This window comes from Tasmannia lanceolata, unplaced genomic scaffold (genome assembly GCF_043159265.1).
Source record: "Tasmannia lanceolata isolate RefF3 unplaced genomic scaffold, GAP_Taslan_0.1 ptg000008l, whole genome shotgun sequence".
Taxonomy (NCBI): domain Eukaryota; kingdom Viridiplantae; phylum Streptophyta; class Magnoliopsida; order Canellales; family Winteraceae; genus Tasmannia; species Tasmannia lanceolata.
The window spans coordinates 26,165,573-26,185,076 of NW_027518685.1; the positions used below are offsets into that span (position 1 = coordinate 26,165,573).

At 37.0% G+C, this 19,504-nt stretch overlaps 2 protein-coding genes across 6 annotated transcripts; one reads left to right on the forward strand and one right to left on the reverse strand.

The window, feature by feature from the left end:
* Window positions 1-746: 746 nt before the first annotated feature.
* On the forward strand, window positions 747-3,614 carry LOC143884989 (hevamine-A-like). Its single transcript, XM_077388907.1, has one exon. It carries the CDS (start codon window positions 2,571-2,573, stop codon window positions 3,465-3,467), a length of 897 nt encoding a protein of 298 aa, XP_077245022.1. The 5' UTR covers window positions 747-2,570; the 3' UTR covers window positions 3,468-3,614.
* On the reverse strand, window positions 1,366-18,054 carry LOC143884988 (putative glycosyltransferase At5g03795). 5 transcript variants are annotated; one of them, XR_013253105.1, is made up of 8 exons: window positions 17,773-18,054; window positions 17,633-17,668; window positions 10,944-11,294; window positions 10,497-10,771; window positions 10,267-10,397; window positions 9,717-10,065; window positions 6,127-7,135; window positions 1,366-1,606 (listed from the first exon to the last, which is right to left on the reverse strand). XR_013253105.1 is itself a non-coding variant. In XM_077388905.1 (8 exons), exons 4-8 carry the CDS (start codon window positions 11,077-11,079, stop codon window positions 6,449-6,451), a joined length of 1,578 nt encoding a protein of 525 aa, XP_077245020.1. In that variant the 5' UTR covers window positions 11,080-11,099; window positions 11,249-11,294; window positions 17,633-17,668; window positions 17,773-18,054; the 3' UTR covers window positions 6,017-6,448. The 5 variants fall into 5 exon arrangements, 4 of the variants coding, with proteins under 4 accessions (XP_077245020.1, XP_077245019.1, XP_077245021.1 ...); XM_077388905.1 differs by lacking the exon at window positions 1,366-1,606 and having other exon boundaries at window positions 6,017-7,135; window positions 10,944-11,099; window positions 11,249-11,294; XM_077388904.1 differs by lacking the exon at window positions 1,366-1,606 and having other exon boundaries at window positions 6,017-7,135; window positions 10,944-11,099; window positions 11,180-11,294.
* Window positions 18,055-19,504: the final 1,450 nt, after the last annotated feature.

Genomic DNA, 19,504 nt, shown 5'->3' on the forward strand with positions numbered 1-19,504 from the left:
TTCGCCGGACTCCGTTTTAGTGTACAACATGACGCCAAATGAGAAACGAATAATGTGAACGACGCGTCACGACTCATGTGGGGGTAGGATCGTCGATGCGCGCAAAACGCAAAGGACGCTGTCGGTGCATGCGGATGCAAACGACTCTCAGATTAGATAAAGCGTTTGATTGCGGATGCAAACGATTGATTCTCAGATTAGACAGAGCGTTCGATTTAACTAACCAACAGAATGACACAAACAAGCTCTAGTGCGAGGGATATCAAATTAAAGAGAAAGATGATTCCATTTGCTTCCTTAATTCGAAGAGCTAGATTACATGAAAGTAAAAGATGATACTAAGTAAAGGATAAGATGCTTAAACGTGTTTGCTTTTGGTCGTGAGGCCTCTTCATTCCTTGGAGACAGGCATCTATATACACCCTTGTTAGTGTATTTTCAAAATAAAATTGTGTTTTGAAAAGCTTTTCAAAGGAAAAGTGCTTTTTGTTTGTTAAAAGTGGGTGCTTTGGAAAAGAGGGTAAAAGTGCTTTGGAAAGATAGTCCCACATTGGAAGAACAAAAAATTTGAGAAGGGTATAAATAGCTTCGCCTACTTCTCTCTATTATTTTGTCGCACAATGGGTTTTACCCATAGGTGGACCGCGGGACGGTGCAACGCGCCGTTTGCGCACACAAGCGCGGCGTGGACAATGGGTTGTAGGGTGCTTTTTGGCGCATTTACACTTTACACAAACAATTGGAGTGCTTAAATTTTTCCACATTTGATATGGACCGTTCAATCAAGATGGTGTGATCAGTTGGGTCTACAGTTGGATCGGTCATGTAGGATCACATGGGATGGCCGATTGGTCAGAAAAAAATTACACTCTCTTGAAAGCCTTTCTAAAGTTCTTTCAGCAAATTTCAATCTATTATATTGTTTTATGCAGAAACAAGAACTAAGGGTCTCACATACTTGTTCTTCTAAAGGTGATTTGGGGTTTGTCTTCGTTTAGTGCAAAACGTCGACAAGTATTTGGTGTTGACAACCCTATCACTTCTTTGACCTAGTCCAATTGGATCTTCTAGTAATTCGGACCCTTTAAATTCAAAACGGGTGTTGACACACACACATCTCTCTCTCTCTCTCTCTCCCCGCACAAAAGTTAGGCTCTAGAACTTGATTACATTTGAACATCCATAGAGAGAGAGAGAGAGTATTCATTCATTCAGAACTAAATATTTTCCAAGTCATCATACAACTTACAAAACAATCCTCGATGAGCTCCGTGGAAAATTTATTCATTCAGAACTAAATCTTTTCCAAGTTGCGTGATGAACAAAGATATGCATATGGAAAAAGAAGCAGCTTTTTGGCGGGTCTGCACGTAATAATTGACACTCCAATAGCTCAATTTACAATGTGTTCAATGGATCTAAAACTTTACACACATCACACGAAAAAATCATGCTCTAAAAATCTACACCGTAACTTAAGCCTGAAATGGGAAACAATCTGCTCTAATCTAAGCTCTAATCTAAGCCTGCAATTGAAAACAGCCTGTTGTAATCCAAACTTTTACAGAAAATTCCTGCAATCCAAACAGGGCCAAGGGACTTCTATCTGCATGGATTCATCTAAAAATTAAGCCCAAGCTTCATTCAATTGCAGCCAATCTTGAGGGGGAATATTAAATATATAGACCAAAGATTGGTGCAAGTGAGATCTTTATCACTCAAAGATTGGGATTGGGAGCTCCAAAGACAGCAACAAATACTCATCAAGATCCTCATAGATATAGCAAGCAATATTTTCTATTGTATTGATTCTGAGTAGTATATAAGATGTACAAAACTACGGTTATAATTCAATTAATTCATCCCCTATTCCCACGTTTCATGAGAGAGGAAACAAATCTCTTTGAAAATCTACTTACAGACGTGAAAAATCTTATAGAGGTCATGTTCGGTAAAAGAAAAAAGTTCACAGTAAATTTTGGACAAATTTGTTCTTCAGTTTTGACTAGAGACACCTCCAAATCAACTTATCAGAAGGGTCTTTTCAGTTTTTTACGAGGGTATTAATGACCCATGTCGTAATAATTGAGGTGGAGAGATCTTTGGTTTACTTAATTTGCCATATATGTAAGTGTGCAACCATTAGAAGTGGGAGACATTAATGTATGTACATTATATTAACCATCTGTATGCAACTAATCGGATGGTAGTGATCGATATGAAGGTGGGCCCAACAAATGAATGGCTTAGATCACTGAACAAGTGGTCCCCACATACACCTTTGCTCGTCCTTGTTTTACCTTAGGACTAAAATTCCCCTTTTCTAAAATGGTGTGGGGCTTCTATTTTTGACCTCTCCCAAGGCTAAAGACTGAAATCTATATAAAACCCTGGAATAGCCCGCAATCCAGGGCTGTAGACAATGAATGACAAGCATATGATAGCTAAATAAAGAAAAATCCTATCCATATCTTTTGAGGGCTTATGAAAAGCTATTTAAAGCACATTGTGTTATTTTGAAGAATCACATCTTGAAACTCTTCTATTTTGCTTTGAGCTTTGTTTCTATAATGTCTTCTTCATCCCTTGATGTTTATAGGCCTTTGCTGTTCTTTTTCTCGATACTAGTTGCTCACTCACATGGAGGAAGCATTGCCATCTACTGGGGCCAGAACGGCAACGAGGGGACCCTCGCAGAGACATGCGGGACCAGAAACTATGCATTTGTGAACTTAGCTTTCCTTTTCACCTTTGGCAATGGCCAGACCCCACAAATCAATTTGGCGGGCCACTGTAACCCTAACTCTAATGGTTGCACCAGGCTAAGCCGCGGCATAAAGTCGTGCCAATATCAAGGTGTGAAAGTCTTGCTTTCTATAGGAGGAGGAGTTGGGAACTACACCTTAACATCGGCCGATGATGCGAGACAAGTGGCAAATTACTTGTGGGACCATTATCTAGGTGGCCAATCAGATTCGCGGCCCTTAGGTGATGCCGTCCTAGATGGCATTGATTTTGACATCGAAGGTGGGACCGCCAAACACTGGGATGACTTGGCAAGAGATCTCTCTTCCTTCAGTTCTAGGGGAAAGAAAGTGTACTTGACCGCGGCCCCACAATGCCCGTTCCCAGATGCTTGGGTTGGTGGGGCCCTGAAGACGGGCTTGTTTGATTATGTGTGGGTCCAATTCTACAACAATCCGCCTTGTCAATATTCGTCCGGTGATGTGGGCAATCTCGAGGATGCATGGAAACAATGGGTTTCTTCTATTCAAGCTACTAAGATCTTCCTTGGACTTCCGGCAGCTCCGGCGGCGGCAGGTAGTGGTTTCATCCCTACTGGGGACCTTATATCTAAAGTGCTTCCTTTACTGAAGCACTCTGATAAGTATGGAGGAGTCATGTTGTGGTCCAAATATTATGATGATCAGACTGGATATAGTTCAAGTATCAAACATTATGTTTGATCCAAATGTGGTAGTGTTTAGGGTTTAAGCCCCTGACCCTAGTGGCTCTAATGCAAGTGATTAGCTTGTGTTGTTAAAATCTGATTGCAATGTAATAATCAATTATGAATGATGGAGCTCTTTTTAAAGCCCTGTTCGTTTTAAGATTATAACAACTGATTTTGAGTGCCAAACCGATCATTGGATTCAAAGAGTTCCTTATTTCGTGGGATAGGAGATGACACCAGCGATTCTAGTTTGTTTGTCAAATAACAATTCCGTAAGCTCACCATTGTGCTTATATACAGGGGCGGAGCCACATATAGCATGGAGGGGGCCACGGCCCCCCCAATGACTTGCAAAATCCCTTCTATACACTGCAACACAGAAGGGGTTTTATCGGCGTTCAAGAACGCCACTAAAAGGAAAATAACATTTACCGGCATTCCTGAACGCCGGTAATAGTAAGCGGCCAAGACTAATGCACTATTACTCCAGCCCCCCCCCCCCCCCCCCCAGTGTAAATTCCTGGCTCCGCCCCTGCTTATATATATGTTGTTGACTTGATTTTCACTGGAGATGACACAAAGGAAGTACGGCTAATCCATGAAATTCTTGCAATGAGACTCGAGATGGGGCTGGGAGAGATCAAGCACTCCCTTGGTCTAGAGGTAGATGAATGTGATACGGGAGTGTTCCTGTGCCAAAACAAGTATTGGAAGCTGATCACATCACATGTAGAAGTGAATACAAAGTTAAGGCCTTGTTCGTTTAAGATCATGTCAACCGATTGTGAGTCCCATACCGATTATTGGACCCAAAATTACATTTAAATTTGGGTCCAATAATTGGTTTAACACTCACAATCAGTTTTCATAATCTTAAACAAACAGGCCTAAGAAAATCTCTTGGAGATTGCAGGATGGGACCATGCAACTACAGTTGGTCGAGAGTATAATATATTTGACTCTATCACGACCAGACATTGCTCAGGCGGTAGGGGTTACAAACAAGACCATGCCGAATCCTAGGAAGTGGATTTTGGGATTCATTACCAGAAGGGAAATGCATGTGAGGTAATACGGTTTTGCAATGTGGATTATCTGACTCGTAGACAGGGGTGGAAGCACATATAGTGTGGGGGTGGCCACAGCCCCCCAATGACTTGCAAAATCCCTTTGCCATCCCCACTCCCTAGCCCAATGACCAATGCAGGCATAGGAATTTTGTGGCTACAGTCCCCCAATGAGAAATTAGCCAGCCCCCACACAACCACCCACCCAAGTGTCAATTCCTGGCTCCAGCCCTGCTCGTAGGTCTACTATCAAACACGGAGGATAGTAAAATCCTGGAGTTTATAAGCTAAAACCTGGATTTTACAAGCTAAAACCTGGATTTTCAAAGCTAAACTCTGGATTTCACAATCCAGAATTGTAAAAGCCCGGCTTTAGCTTATAAAATCCAAGTTTTAGTAAATAAAATCAAAGTTTTAGCTTATAAAATCCATGTGTCCAAACGGAAGTGTAGCAAGAGGCAAGCGATTGTGTTCATGGAAGGATGAAACACGTTGAAGTGCATCGAGTGTTGGAAGGTGACATTATCTTGTACTAGTGAACACAGAAGAGAGGTGGCAGACATTTTCAAAAAAAGTTTCTTTTCCAAAATTCTTAATGTTCAGAGGGAAACTTGGCATCATATGCATAGAGTAAGCATTGAGGGGAGTGTTAGAGTCATCACCAACTCTCGGATGCAGCCAAAGGGGCTGAGCCCGGCTGAATAGTGATGGACTGAAAGCCATGAAAGTGGAGCCCCACATGATAGTGTCAATGAAGGAATCCTAAAAGATTTACAAGAAGAGCTTAAGTAGGAGTTCTCTTTTAGAGTTTGTATAGTGGCAGGAAAAACTAGTTTGACTTTTATCATGTGTTTTAGTTAGTTTAGAAGTTATCTTTAAGGAGTTCTAGTTCTATTCGAAGTTTCTCTCAAAGTTCAATATTCAAGACCGTACAATAAAGGTGTCCACACTTGTAAGCTTCTTGAGAAACTATTGAGAAAATACAATCTAGTGTCTGCACTCGTATTTTCTACACAGCAGAAACCAACTCTTAAAGTCGTCCGACGTAAATACTAGTTATTTAGAACTAGGAAAGTGTTTCTTTTAGTGTCGATTTTTCTCTTCTATATATAATTTGCAGTGGTTGAGGGATGAGAAGAGGAAAACAGATTGGAAAACCATTTGTGGGTTTGGAGTTTGGACAGAGTTTGAGTGTGGAAGAGACGTGAAGAAAGTGTGTCATGAGGTGTGCGTTCTTTAGGTTCAGGAGACCATTAGGTGCTGTATTATATCTTATACTCTGTAGTTTTTGCTTTGATTAGTAAAGAAGAAGAACCTGCATCCATGGGTGTACGCGACCACGTAAATAGTTGTCTCTTTTGTATTCCTGGACCAAATTTTCTTTCTTCATGTTTTCTATAAATCTTTTGTGTGACGTGTTTCTAAGATATAAAATTCTGGAGACATTTCTGTATTTCTGATTAGCTACAAATTTGTGCAATTCAAAAGTGTAAAATGCAGTCTCGAAGAAAATAGGGGTATTAAGCAAAAGAGTGACAAATAAAAACCATCAATCCATCTTACCATTCAAAAAGAAAAAAAAAAAAACATCAACCAGTTTCATACCTGAAGCTGAATCCTTATTCACGGCCCAACCATTCTTCTCCTATAATATGCCCTGCACCTGTATCTCTAAGTTTTGAACTGTACAGTTCCGATAGACCCTAAACGAAAAAATCTAAGAATATTCCCAATTCTGTAAGAAGGCAGACATGGCCTTTCTCATACCGAAACAACTCTGTCCTTAAACATATGCTTTCCCTTCAGCTCCCTTCATAGTATTCATATGGACACTTCCGAAAGTATTTTTTTACATTCAGTGCCGTCATTGTGGATGGATTCAAGACTCCCACTTTTATATTATGTGCCAGCCACCCAGACGAGAACTTTATTGTTGCTGGATTTGGATCTGATTTAGCCTATTGAACCAAATTGAATGCAAAATCATGTGAAATAAATCATATTTGATTGGTTTACTATGCCATAAGAAATGCTTCTGCAACATCTTCACGCTCTTTTGCATAGAAATATATCTTCTCAGAGGGATTGCCGAAAGAATCTCCTTTAATTTTGGTATATCCTTCTCTGCTACAATCACCGAAAATGCAATCCAATCTAACACCTCATCAAAAGGCGGTACAAAATTATCTGCGATAATGACAGGAACACACTGGTAATAGATTGCTTCAACTATCCTTGGGCTGTTTACTTCGTATCCCATTGGGCATATGCAGAATTTGCTCGACTTCATGTGTTGTATGTATGACATGTTTTTGGAAACTCTGTTAGGGAGGGGACCATAGATTTTCATGTCTTCATCTTTTCCACGCCAATACTTTACCAGCATTGGTCTGACCCTGCCATGCATATGCCCCGCAAAGAAGGCAAGAATTGATCTCTGAGAGACCGGTTTTCCACCGACATATCTGAGAGGTCTCTTGGTACTTCTTATGGTTGTTTCAGGAAGGGAAACATCTCTTCCAAAGATGAATACTCCTTCAGATACATCAGCATTGCATAGTGCTTTGATGGTGTTCTTACGGAGTTCATCATGCTCCTTTGTTGTGTATGGCCCCTAAAAGTAAGATGAACAGGTAAGAGATAATCTAAGAGAGTTATCCAAATAAATTTTACAACGAAGAAATCAAATTTCTGGTAAAACTTTCACATTGAAAACTTCCATTTGAATCTAATTCCATATAGGTAAATCAAACAGAGTCTCTATGGTAGGGTATGACTTTGGGAGGAGAGATCAGCAATGATAGATTTAAGAGAGCAGATACGATAAAGCTATAATACCTCCAAATATAATGGAACTTAAGAACAAAAATTAATGATGAACTTCAAAAACCAACAAAAGATTCCTTGTCTTTTGACCTCTTCAATGGGCACGCTCCTCTAAAAGTTATCTAGATGGAGGCTTGTTTAGCAATTCAAGGAGATATTTGTTGTCAAATTAGTATAGAAATGTTTATCAATCAATAATATTCATATGAACACAGATCATGTGACTAAGGGTAGATAGCTTAGCCATCTATCTGCCTCTCTAGCTAGTTTTACCTATAGTTGCCAGAGTGGGAAGCAAGTGCGAGAAACGATACGAAAAGCGAAAGCGGGAAGCGAAGGGTTTAGAAAATAGAAAATGCAGGAAGTGCAAAGCTCTAAAGGACATAAATAGAAAAATTGTGGAAATCGACATTGAAAGTCAACATGAAGCATGTAATGAGCCTCACTGGAAGTGAACAAGAAGTCCGTAGAAAGAATAATATTGTAGTAGTTTAGGGAGAAAGGGTTAATATAGGTAAGGATTACATGTAGAAAAGAAGACTTCAACTAATTAGAATTGCTAGTTTTTTTAAATTTAAGTTTTAGATATTTTATCCATGTATAAATGTTAAGTTTTTGGAAAAAAATCTACATAATTTTCAATTGAAACTTAAGATGAGTTTGCATGGTTTAAATGCACTCTTACTTTAAATACAGTCCTTCAACATTGTCAAAAGGAGAAATTATTCTTTAACGAAGAAAAAATCACCTAAATAGGAAGCATACTATTTTTTAAGAGGAAACACGTAGGAAACGACCAGGAATCGCGCTTCCCAAAAATTTGAGAAGCGGGAAGAACCTAGCTTCCGAAGCGAGTTTTTAGGGAAGCAAGCTTCACATCCAACTTGGAAGTTTCCGGTAACTATATTTTTACCAGCTCTAAGAGTGTTTCCTCTTCACATCCAACTAGGAAGTTTCCGGTAACTATATTTTTACCAGCTCTAAGAGTGTTTCCTGTTCACGTACATTGTGCTTTGTTTGTCCCATAATTGAAAACACAATGCGATATTTCTAGTCTTTTTAAGGATTTTTAAACCTCAACTTACCACATAAAATAATAATTTTAAAAATATGATAAGGGAAAATTTCAATCACCTAATATTAGAATCACCGCCAACTATTGTATGGCACCAAAACACTCTTCTATTAGAAATAAATGACAGCATTAGTTATTTTATCCTCAAATATCTTTTTTAATGGCGATATTATCCCGAAATATCAATTTTGTGGCTTGTTGAAGTTTGAAATACTGGTCGGCACATCATCTTAGGTATGCATGTAGGATGCTTCATAACGGTCATTGCTGCTATAGGAGAAAATATTTAATCAATAATTATTCCTTTTTCTGTGTAACGTGTAGGGATGTTATTTGTATGCACGTTTGCCACACATTTATATCATAGTAATTGTCCACTTGGGACACTGGTAGAACTCACCCTTAAAGCTAGCCTCTAAGAAGAGCATACCCAAGTCCTTATAAGCCCTTCCACATCCATTTACTTTTCTGATGTGGGATCTTTGTTTTCCAGTGGAACCCCCAACAGTAATACATCTCCGATATCATCAAATTAGTTGAACGCCACAACAATGTTGTGAGTTTTCCAAGATCATTTTGTCTGACACGCGTCCATGACTGAAACCTACACAGATTTATTCCTATGTTACATAGGCCGATATGCATATACGAATGCTGTGTACTGGCCAATTAAATATGATAAAGTGACAACCAAGTGTATCAACAGCTTAATTGTATGGTACAGGAATTTCCTATTCGAAAAAATGAGTTGGTGTGTACCCTAGGAAGCCTATAGATTGAGTGTGGTGTTGAAGGGAGAGACATCAACCATGTCGTACATTAAATAGGAAATTGGGAAGAGCTAAGACAGAGATAGCGACCTGGAGAGATACAGAGAAGCAGTTATGACAATGAGGAAGAATTGTTAGCATTCCACCACGTTTACATGAACATTCAAGACAGAATTTGATGCTAAGAATTAAAAGTAAAAAAAATCCAACTTGATTTTGAAAATGCCAACAATTTTTGTGATACTTGATGAGCATGCCTATAAGACATAAGAACTACTAAAATATCATAGAAGCAGGCTTTTTTCATGCTTTCCCTTAGAAGAGAGATTGGATGTAGAACATAATGGGAAAGAAAAATCTTTCACTCTTAGATTAATTGCTGAAAAATCAATACATTCTCATTTCAGGAAAACATCAACTATTCTGACAATTAATCAACAGTTTTTTCACTTTAATTACCAGAACAAAGCCTCATAAAACAGAAAGTTCTCAATAAGAACACAGATCCAATACAGATGGCATACCCAATCGTGGCAAGCAACTAAGAAATGATCTGATCCTTGCGTGCGGTTCCAGAAAGGATATTTGGCAGCAATCATGTTCACATAGTCTTTCAGAAAGAGCGATAATGGACGCAAATTATGCGAGTCAGGCACATAAAGAGCGAGCTCCAGCTGACGTGCACTGTAGGGCAGATAAAATAAGTGGGCCTTATAAGGATCTCTGACAACAAACTGCTTATTCCCCTCCATTAATTTCATAAACCATCCTTCTGATGCATAAATTCCTGTGAGATGTGGTTTGTGAAAAATTGGTCTTACTCCATCCCGGTAGATGTAGACCTTAAGTATTCTTTCCATCAATTCGTAGCTCCTGGAATAACAGTTTGGAAGGTTTAAAATTTAAATATACTGTTTTCCACTCTAAACATAGTATCACAAAAGTTTTTTGAATATGTTTCTCACATAAATCAACAATGCATATGGTTTCTAGCTTCATAGCATACCTACTGACAATAACATTCAATGCATGAGAAATGGTCATAAAGGGTCCATCGATGTTTTCAAGACTCACCTTTTGAATACTGAAACATTCCGAAAAATTGGAGCATACAGATCAGGATCTTCAATAACTATAGGGGCATTAGAGAGTTCCTTCTTAGCGTATACAAGTGTCTGATCAGGTGCCAATGACCAGATGGGTTTCTACATCGAATCAAAGCTGGGTAACATAAAGAGCACATCTACAATTTCCAATCAAAATCCACAGTAAAAAAAGAAATAATACTGAAATCTACACTTTACCTCTGAACGAGAAGCAGGTGAAGTTCTAAGTGGTTGAGCCACAACTTTAGGGTCATTAAATTTCTCTTTGTCAAGATTCGATACATCCCCACTTTCACGAGAAGATTTCACCTCCAGATAAGCTTCATGAGTCTCCTCCGCACCTAATACTGGTACATGTGAGGCAGTAGATATCACTGGATTAAATTTCTCTTTGTCAAGATTCGATATATCCCCACTTTCGCGAGAAGATTTCACCTCCAGATAAGCTTCATGAGTCTTCTCCACACCTAATACTGGTACATGTGAGGCAGTAGATATCACTGGATTAATTGGAGCAATTGAAACAGGAGGAAACAACTCGAGTCTCTCCTGAGGCAGGGATTCCATTGCCTGAGTTTTACTGTACAAGGTTTTGTAAGATGATATGGTTAAAGGTGGAAAAAGGAAACAGGTAAGGAATCATACAAGTCAGAAGCACGGTTCCAGTCATTGCCAGGACGGAGATGGCCAAAATTAGTTTTCTCTGATCGATTCTCCAACCTTTGTAGCGGCGCCTAAATCCCATCAAGTCACATGAAATCATACCACCGAAGCTCTTCATTTCATCATTAACACCCTAGCCTTCAACCAGAACGTTCCAATCTCAGTAATCAAAACAAACTATAATTTTTTCTATTATAAGTGAGCTTCTCTTTACTAACAGCCATTTGGAGAGTGAAACTCCTAACTGGCAGTGCCAATGTTTGGGCGTCGTCTACGAAAGCAGATACCTTCTTCCTCTAACAAAAAGATTGTAGCCTGACAACTGCTCAACATCTACACAAAAAAAAAAAAAAAAAAATGTACCTAAGACGTGGAAAAAGAAACTATTATCGTCCATTGCTTAAAGGGAAATTTTCCAAAGAAATTGAATCAGCAGTAGAGATATTCCAGAATCCTGGCCTATGAAGCTATGAACAGGATCTGGACATGGGAAACTGGAGGAAAGTTGGTAGAAAGTTGATAAAAAGTTAAAATAAAATATTAACATTAAGTGCTGACTACAAGTTTCTCTTTTCTTTTTTATGTAAATCGAGAACAAGAAATCAAACAGAAACAGGAAAAATATGGCAAACTCAAACAGTAACAGAGGAAGTAAGGTACAAGATCAGAAAATGAAAAAATTAGAAACAATTACTGGGGAAGTTATGATGGAGTCTGGCTATGCGTGTGTGGGCGTGTTACTGGGTTTAAACGACAACTACACCTACTAGAGCAAATTGGAGAAGATAAAAGGAAAACCATAAAAGTTTCTCGCTTCTCTCTGTACTATTGCATAAAACCAATAAAAGTTTCCAAAAGAAACGGTTACACATCTTTTATATTAAACATAAATTCTCATCCTAGCAGCTTTCTAAAGATATCCACCAAACCTTTAGAAAAATAGGTAAACCTTGTTTAAAAACACAGATGCGGGTAAAAATGTGGCCAAGAAAAATCCTTGTCGACTCGGCGTGGATGCAACCAAGAATGCGGTTGACGCAACTGAGTACTCGGTTAACACGGTCATAACTTAGGAGAGTCAAAGGAGTTTTTATTAATTTGGTAGAGCAAAATGCGGAACGTGGCCAAGGAAAAAGGGAGTCGACTCGGGGGAGTCCACGATGACGTGGGGGAGTTTTACAACTATGCCTCTAATAATAATAAAATAACTTTCCAAACTACTTAAATATAGAAACTACTAAAGATATAAAACTCCTAAAAATATATCTTAGAATCTCAAATCTAACTTGTTGCTAAAGGTAAAGATAACTATTGGCAACAAAATCCCTTGGCTCCAAGTTGCCAAAAGATGCCCCTGCATCAAGTTACTTCCACAAATATATAAATTACAATGAAATTATCAGAATGATTTTTCTTAAAGCTTCTAACAGGATTCAAATCCAAAATTGAACCGAAACAGGAAAACCGGTGAAAGATAGAACAAGAGGAAAGCAGGCATATGAGAAAAAGACAAACATATTGACGAGGTGGAAGCGTGCGGAAAAAAAAGGCAAAGATCACCGTCTTCAACCTGTTGAAGAAGAACGCTATCTCCATTGATAAAAACCCTTGAATCCATAAGGAAATAAGAGAGAAACCTTGAATCCACAAGGAAAGAAGCAGACTGAAATAAGTTTATTCAATGGGATACATCACATGACAACATATTTATAGATTTTCAATCCTCTTTTCTCTTCTTTCCTAATCCTATTCAATCTATATTTATTATCTAGCCAGGACTCTTAACTAGAATAACTAGGTCACTAATTTAACTAAAATAAATATTCCAAAACTAATAAGGAAACTAAAAATTCAAGAAATTGTCCTACATCTCATATAGCTTTACATGGGAAACTTAACTAGAGCACACGAAAGATGGAGAAATTAGCATAAAATAAGTTATTAAAGCCTAAAACCAGATCCAGAACCAGAAGTTGAACATAATCGATAAAATATAAGCAAAGACGAACAAAACATAGAAGATCATAAAAAATTCGAAAACGAAAACATTTAACATAAATAAATTAGCAAAAAAAAAGATGAGAAATTTGCTCAGCAAAGTTGCAAACAGGGCACAAAAAGCAAAAAATAAAACAAAAATTAGAAGATATTGGAGGTCTAGCATGAGAGTCCCACATATTGGACCCTTTGAAACAGCCTTGATTGAAGGATAATTGAATATTTCTTACCCTAATCAATGAGAGGAACATGCAACAACCATCTCCTTTTATTTGTATTAATCTCCTTTCCTTCTATTTATATTAATTCCTCTTTACTCTTTTACTCTTTTATGCAAAGAAGATGCAAAGATCATCTCCTTTCCTTTTACTTGTATTGATTCACAAAATCTCTTTTACTCTTTTATGTAAAGAAGATGCAACGGTCATCTCCTTCGCTTTTATGTGTAATCTTATGTAGATTCATATTTAGAAAATATTAGCACAAAAAACAATAGCTTTAAGTGCTGACTCCAAATTTCATGATTTAGCTGTCACTTTGAGTTTATTGCTGACACACACTTCGTGCCATGTCTGATAAGACACGTGTGTCCACCAGTGTCGACACTCCTTTGGACACTTTTAAATGTACTTCCATAAGTGTTAATGTGGGCGTGTAGACACATTTTTGTGCCGTGTCAAGCGTGACATTCTGTTTTATTATTGCATATTGTGTTTACCTCTTTTATTATAAACTCTTTTTCAGCTCTTCTTTAACTAATATTTGTTGTTATATCCCCTCCCTTAAACTTAAAACACTTAAGAAACTCTTATTCCAATACTATATTCATTGTATCATATTGGTCTCTCTTTCTCGTTATATGTTAGAGGCAGAAGAGAACTAGATTAAATTAATAAATGCCTTGTTATTTGATTATCGCATGTTTGTTTTAGATGACAGAAGAGAACTAGATTAAAAAAATAAATGCTTTGTTATTTGATTATCTCATTTTTGTTTTAGATTATAGTTGATTAATTCTAAGTTTTATTAGTTTGTTAAATGAATACCATATTTATATCGTTACAAATCATGATAGTAATCAGTAATTCTATATGTATGTACGTGCCAACATTTCTAAATTTTTAGATGTTAACATCTAGCTTGGGACAAAAGCTTTGTTGAGTTGAGTTGAGACCATGTCAGATAACTCGTATCCGTGTCGAAACTTGACTGTAACGACCCGGATTTTCAGAGAATTCTAAACCCGGACCATTAACAAAAGACAACAATTTTTTTTTTTACAAATTTGAAAACTCATTTAAAAGCTTACTAAAGAGTATTTGACATAATTACCAAAGACAGAAACAAACTAAGAATAAGACGAATAGCCGTCAAGGCCAAACGGCCACACCAATTACTCTATCCTCACCTAATAGTAAACATGTGATAACAATTATTTCAAATTGAAACATGAAGTATTAATAAAATAACAAGCCATAATATCCATTAAATGTGAATATACTGATCTCATAAAACATACAACATTTTACCTTTAAGAGGTTTGTATTTATTATTAATTTAATGCATGAGACGACTCCCCAAGGCAATCCAGCTCCTCATAGCTTATCATCTTGCCTCCAATACGTTCCACTACTCTCATCTACAGGTAGCGGGCATGTAGGACTTTTTACGACGTGCTTAATAGCCACTCCGCCTCTTGACATCATGGTCTAAGAGGATGCATTTACCGCCAAGGGGGTGCGCTAAAACCCAAGGCCGGCTCTGAATTTCATTATTCCTGGACGACTCATACCTCTGCCCAATCCACCAAATTATTTTTCCAATGTCTTTGTCTCTTATCAGGTTTACTGGCATATCATCCATATCCTTCTCTTTCTTCTTTTCAATATCTTAAAGATATTTTTAGCAATTTTATTGCTGCCCACATTTTCCTCTTTCCTTTAACAAGGAATCATAACATTCATCTTTTGTAAGCTACAGGCATAACATCATTTTTCAATATTTGCATGCTATTAGTATAACCAAACACAAGAGCGAGATGCATATTAATAAGAAACAATCATCTTAACTACCTCATTAGCATAAACAATTCTATGTCTACTAAGAGTTTTCATTGCATGCATATAAATCAATCGTTGCTTAAGAGTACAAGTTTATGGCACCGTCACCTACCTTAGTTATTTGTGACGTGAAAGAGTAAGAAATCCTCTATGTCTAGGTAGGGATTGCTACCGAATCTGAAACACAATGATATACCAAATTCTAAGTTTCTTCAATCCATCTTTCCAAGTGACACACACACACACACCTAAGGCTTATATGAGACCATATCCTTTTATTATTCTTAATTATCTTTGTTTATAATTACCTTTGGGTGATATCAATAGTTTAGGGGCTGTTTTCTAAAAAAATTCATCAATAACTCTTTAATTATTTTCTTTGAGGACTGATTTTTACAATGTTTACCCGTGAGGGCTGTTTTTTTCAAAACCACATAATTAAAGCATTGGAAAAACTTACACGTGTGGGATATTTTATCAAAATAGTTGATATTTCCCATAAGTTTTACACATATGGTTGTTTATCTAAGAATATAGATCTAATATATATATATATATATATATATATATATATATATATATATATATATATATAATAACCAGACGTGAGGAATTTCTTGAAAAAAAATTAAGGTCTTTGATAGTACTTATCATAAACATATAAAGCTGATTTTTTTTTACATGGAAGATATAAAATTGATACTAGTATAAACATGCAAAAAGTCAGCCACTTAGGGCTTTTAGATTCCACACACATGGGCTGGTTTTTAAAAAAAATGATATTATCCCTATTACACATCACTCAATAAATTATCTAAAAGAAAACCATCCTCTTTATTATAAAGTTCATCTAGGAATTTCAATTCGAAAGGAAAAATTATGTTCGTAACATATATCGTATTCTAGATTTAGATTCGAAAGAAAATAGTTACTTCTATGGTTTATTTGAAAGAAAGGGATTAAGGTTTCATTTATCTCTATCAATCTTTAAGATCTTTCTCATTAGGTTTTAATCTTTAAAAGAAAACAAATCCTAGATCATTAAAATCACAAAAACTTACATGGATCAAAGTGTTTGAAAAGCTCCCAAGGATCTCTTCTTCTCTTTTCTCTCTCTCTCTCTCTCTCTCTCTACGGTTTGGGTGTGCGTGAGAGGGGAGAACCACATGAAGGGTCTTTTATAAATCCTAGCTTTCCTTTTTGTTTAGAGTTGTTTCCTAATCAACTACTAATAGTTAGTAAGTTTCTCAGTCTCTCTAGGTCTCTTTACTTTTTATCTTATTACTTAATTAAAAAGGAACATACTAAATTTAAATATTGGCACTCCTAAAAATTTGACTAATAAGACAAAACTCGTAACTATGCCTACTCCTAATAGAGAAAAGGTCATAACTTACTCAAATCACGTCCGAATCGCTAAATCTTGGGTCCGTTGGATAGGTTTTCGAAATACCCATCTACCGAGACCAAAATCATGTCGAACGGACAAGATTTGATGCCCCAAAAATTGGCTATACTAAACAAAACGAAAATACACTGTGATTTTTGGTCTAGGGATCTACGGTCCCGATTTAATTAAGGTTTAACTTTCTAGGCCCGTGTGGGGCCGGGTCTTTACATTGACACACTAATCCATATCCACAAATCATGATTTTATATAGTTTCTACTTTAGACATGTCCCTATTTCTAAATTTTGGGGGTTTGCCGTATCCGACACTCCGTATCTATCGACACACTCATGTACGTGTCCACAAATCATAGCTCTTTTCTTTTTTATGTAAATCCAGAACCATAAATTGTAAAACAACCAATTACTCCAAAAACTTACGCTGTTAGAGCTGGTGTTATTTAATCATTTATACTTCAATGGCTATCAAACAGGAAAAAGACGGCAAACTCAAACAGAAACAGAGGCATGAAAGTATGAGAACAGAAAATGAAAAAAACAGAAACAATTACGGGGAAAGTTACTTCCACAAAGGCATAAATTAAAACCAAATTATCAGAATGTCTGTTCTTAAAGCTTCTAACAGGATTCAGATCCAAAATCGAACCAAAATAGGAAAAACAGTGAAAGACAGAACCGGAGGAAAGGAGACAAAAGATACAAAAAAGGCAAACACATATCTTTACATTAGAAAATTAATTATAGAGTCACGAAAGAAAGAAAAATTAGCATAAAATCAGTTGTTAAAGCTTCAAATAAGATCCAGAAACAGAAGTTGAACAAAAAGGAGAAAATATAAGCACAGACAAACAAAACAAATAAGATCATAAAAAACACAAAAACAGAAACATTTCACACAAAGAAATTAGCAACAAAAACACATAAAAGATAGAGAAATTTGCTCCACAAAGCTGAGAACAGGATGAAAAAACCAGAAAATGAAACAAAAACAGGAAGATTCAACAAAGCAGAAAGCAGGAAGAATATCAGCAAGAACTAATAATTGAAACATTGAGATCAATAAATTAACCGTAAAAATACCTAAATTAAGCATAATTACGCATCCAGAATCGAAAATTAAAAAAAAAAAAAAAACCACAGGAACTAATCGGAAATAGCAAACGGAATCTAGTTAAAATAAAAGAATAGTGGAAAATCACCATACCTTAATCTGATAGTGTTGAGAACAGATCTAGAGGCACTAAAACCAAAGAGAAAATGTAGAGATTAAAAAAAAGAAGTAACTAATCGGAAATAGCAAAGAGAATCTAGTTAAAATACAAGAGTAGTTGAGAATCACAATACCTTAATCTGATAGTGTTGAGAACAGATCTAGAGGAACTAAAATTAAAGAGAAAATGTAGAGATTCGACCAAAAGGGACGAATTTAAGGTGTTTTGTAAGGGAAATCTCTGATTGCAGAGAAAGGAAAGAGAAATGTGTGTGGATTGGGTCTAGAAAAGGATAGAGGAAGGGGGGTGGAAAAGGAAATGGTTGGGTGGGTTTGGAGAGGGGGAAAAAAGGGAAGGAAAGGCAGAAAAGGAAAAAAATTAACTTCCAGCGAGGTTTAATGAAGATAAGAGAGGAAGAGCGGGCTTACGACAGGAATGCAACGGTTCAGGTATTTATAGGTAGACTACCAACTTCCTAAATGCCTGACTACCTTTTTATTTTTACAATTCTGCCATTCTCCGTGTAGGTCAACCGATACAACGTGAGCCCCACTTTTTTTTTTTTTTGGGTTTACGTCCACGCATGACCGTTCACCATTAAATTCCTTAATTACTATTGTATGCACGCGCACCCAAAAAACAGTGGGGCTCATCACATTGTATTGGGTGATCTGAACAATTCATTTGTTGGGCCCGGATGTAGATAGGGTGCAACAAGAAAATATTCTCCATAAGATGATCCTAACCCTCCGATCAGTATATGTTTTTATAATGTGCTGTCTAATTTAAACCTCCACGAGTCGAATGGTTAGGAACATCCTATGGAGAAGATTTTCTGGGGCCCGACAAATGAATGGTTTGGATCACCTAAAATATGTGGGCCCCACTGTTTTTCTGGACGAACAGCCATCCTGTTACGTTCAGTGGTAATTAAGAAGTTATTACATTGAGTAAAGGTCAAAAAACATTTCTCGGAGGGAAACATGGAAATTAGAATAATATACGTCCGTGGGCCATTTGATATTTCGAAATCCCAAATGGGTAGTTTCGTAATAATTTAGGTGCCTTTTCCATGTTTTCTGCATGTCAAAATGTTTGAAATTTAAAAGAGGAGGTGTATGTTTTTACGATTTTAACCTTAGAAAAAACCCTGCCCCAGACCGAGAAAAACAACCAGGTACATTTTAGGGACCCACATCTGGTTACCCATACCATGTATAATCCAGATTAGTTTTCCTCGGCCGGACATCTATGAGTCACCAATCGGAAGGCTAGAAGTTAAGATCCCCGTCAGAGTTATAACCACGACCAAATGAACGGTGTGGATCACCGAAAGGCATTAAACAAACATTACATAAAGAATGAAATTTCATAGGAAACAATATCTGCACGCCATTGCTCTGATAATTGTACTCTATATTTTATCAACCTCTCTGAATGGGAGTTCAAAGCATACAGGAATTGTGACATCATGAATTGGACTTAAATTTAGTGCAATCTTCAGTCCAATAATCGTTGGGGACTCCTCTCTAAAACAGACAGGGCTGTTCGTTTCAGATTCTGACAACCGATTGTCAGTCCTCCATCTGATTATTGGCACAAAATTAAACCTAATTTTGAGCTAATTATTGTTGGGGGCTCACAATCGGCTGTCACAATCTGAGACAAATAGGGCCTAAACGGTTTGGATTATACATGCATGCCTCCTTGTAGGACCCAAAAAATAATCCATTTCATTGATGATATCATGGAATGGAAGTATAGTTGAGCTCACTTATTTTGATAAAAGTAATGGATGAAGCATATCACAACATTTATGTAGACCTCTTAGAACATTAGAGGCATCAAGCTCACTCAAGCTATCT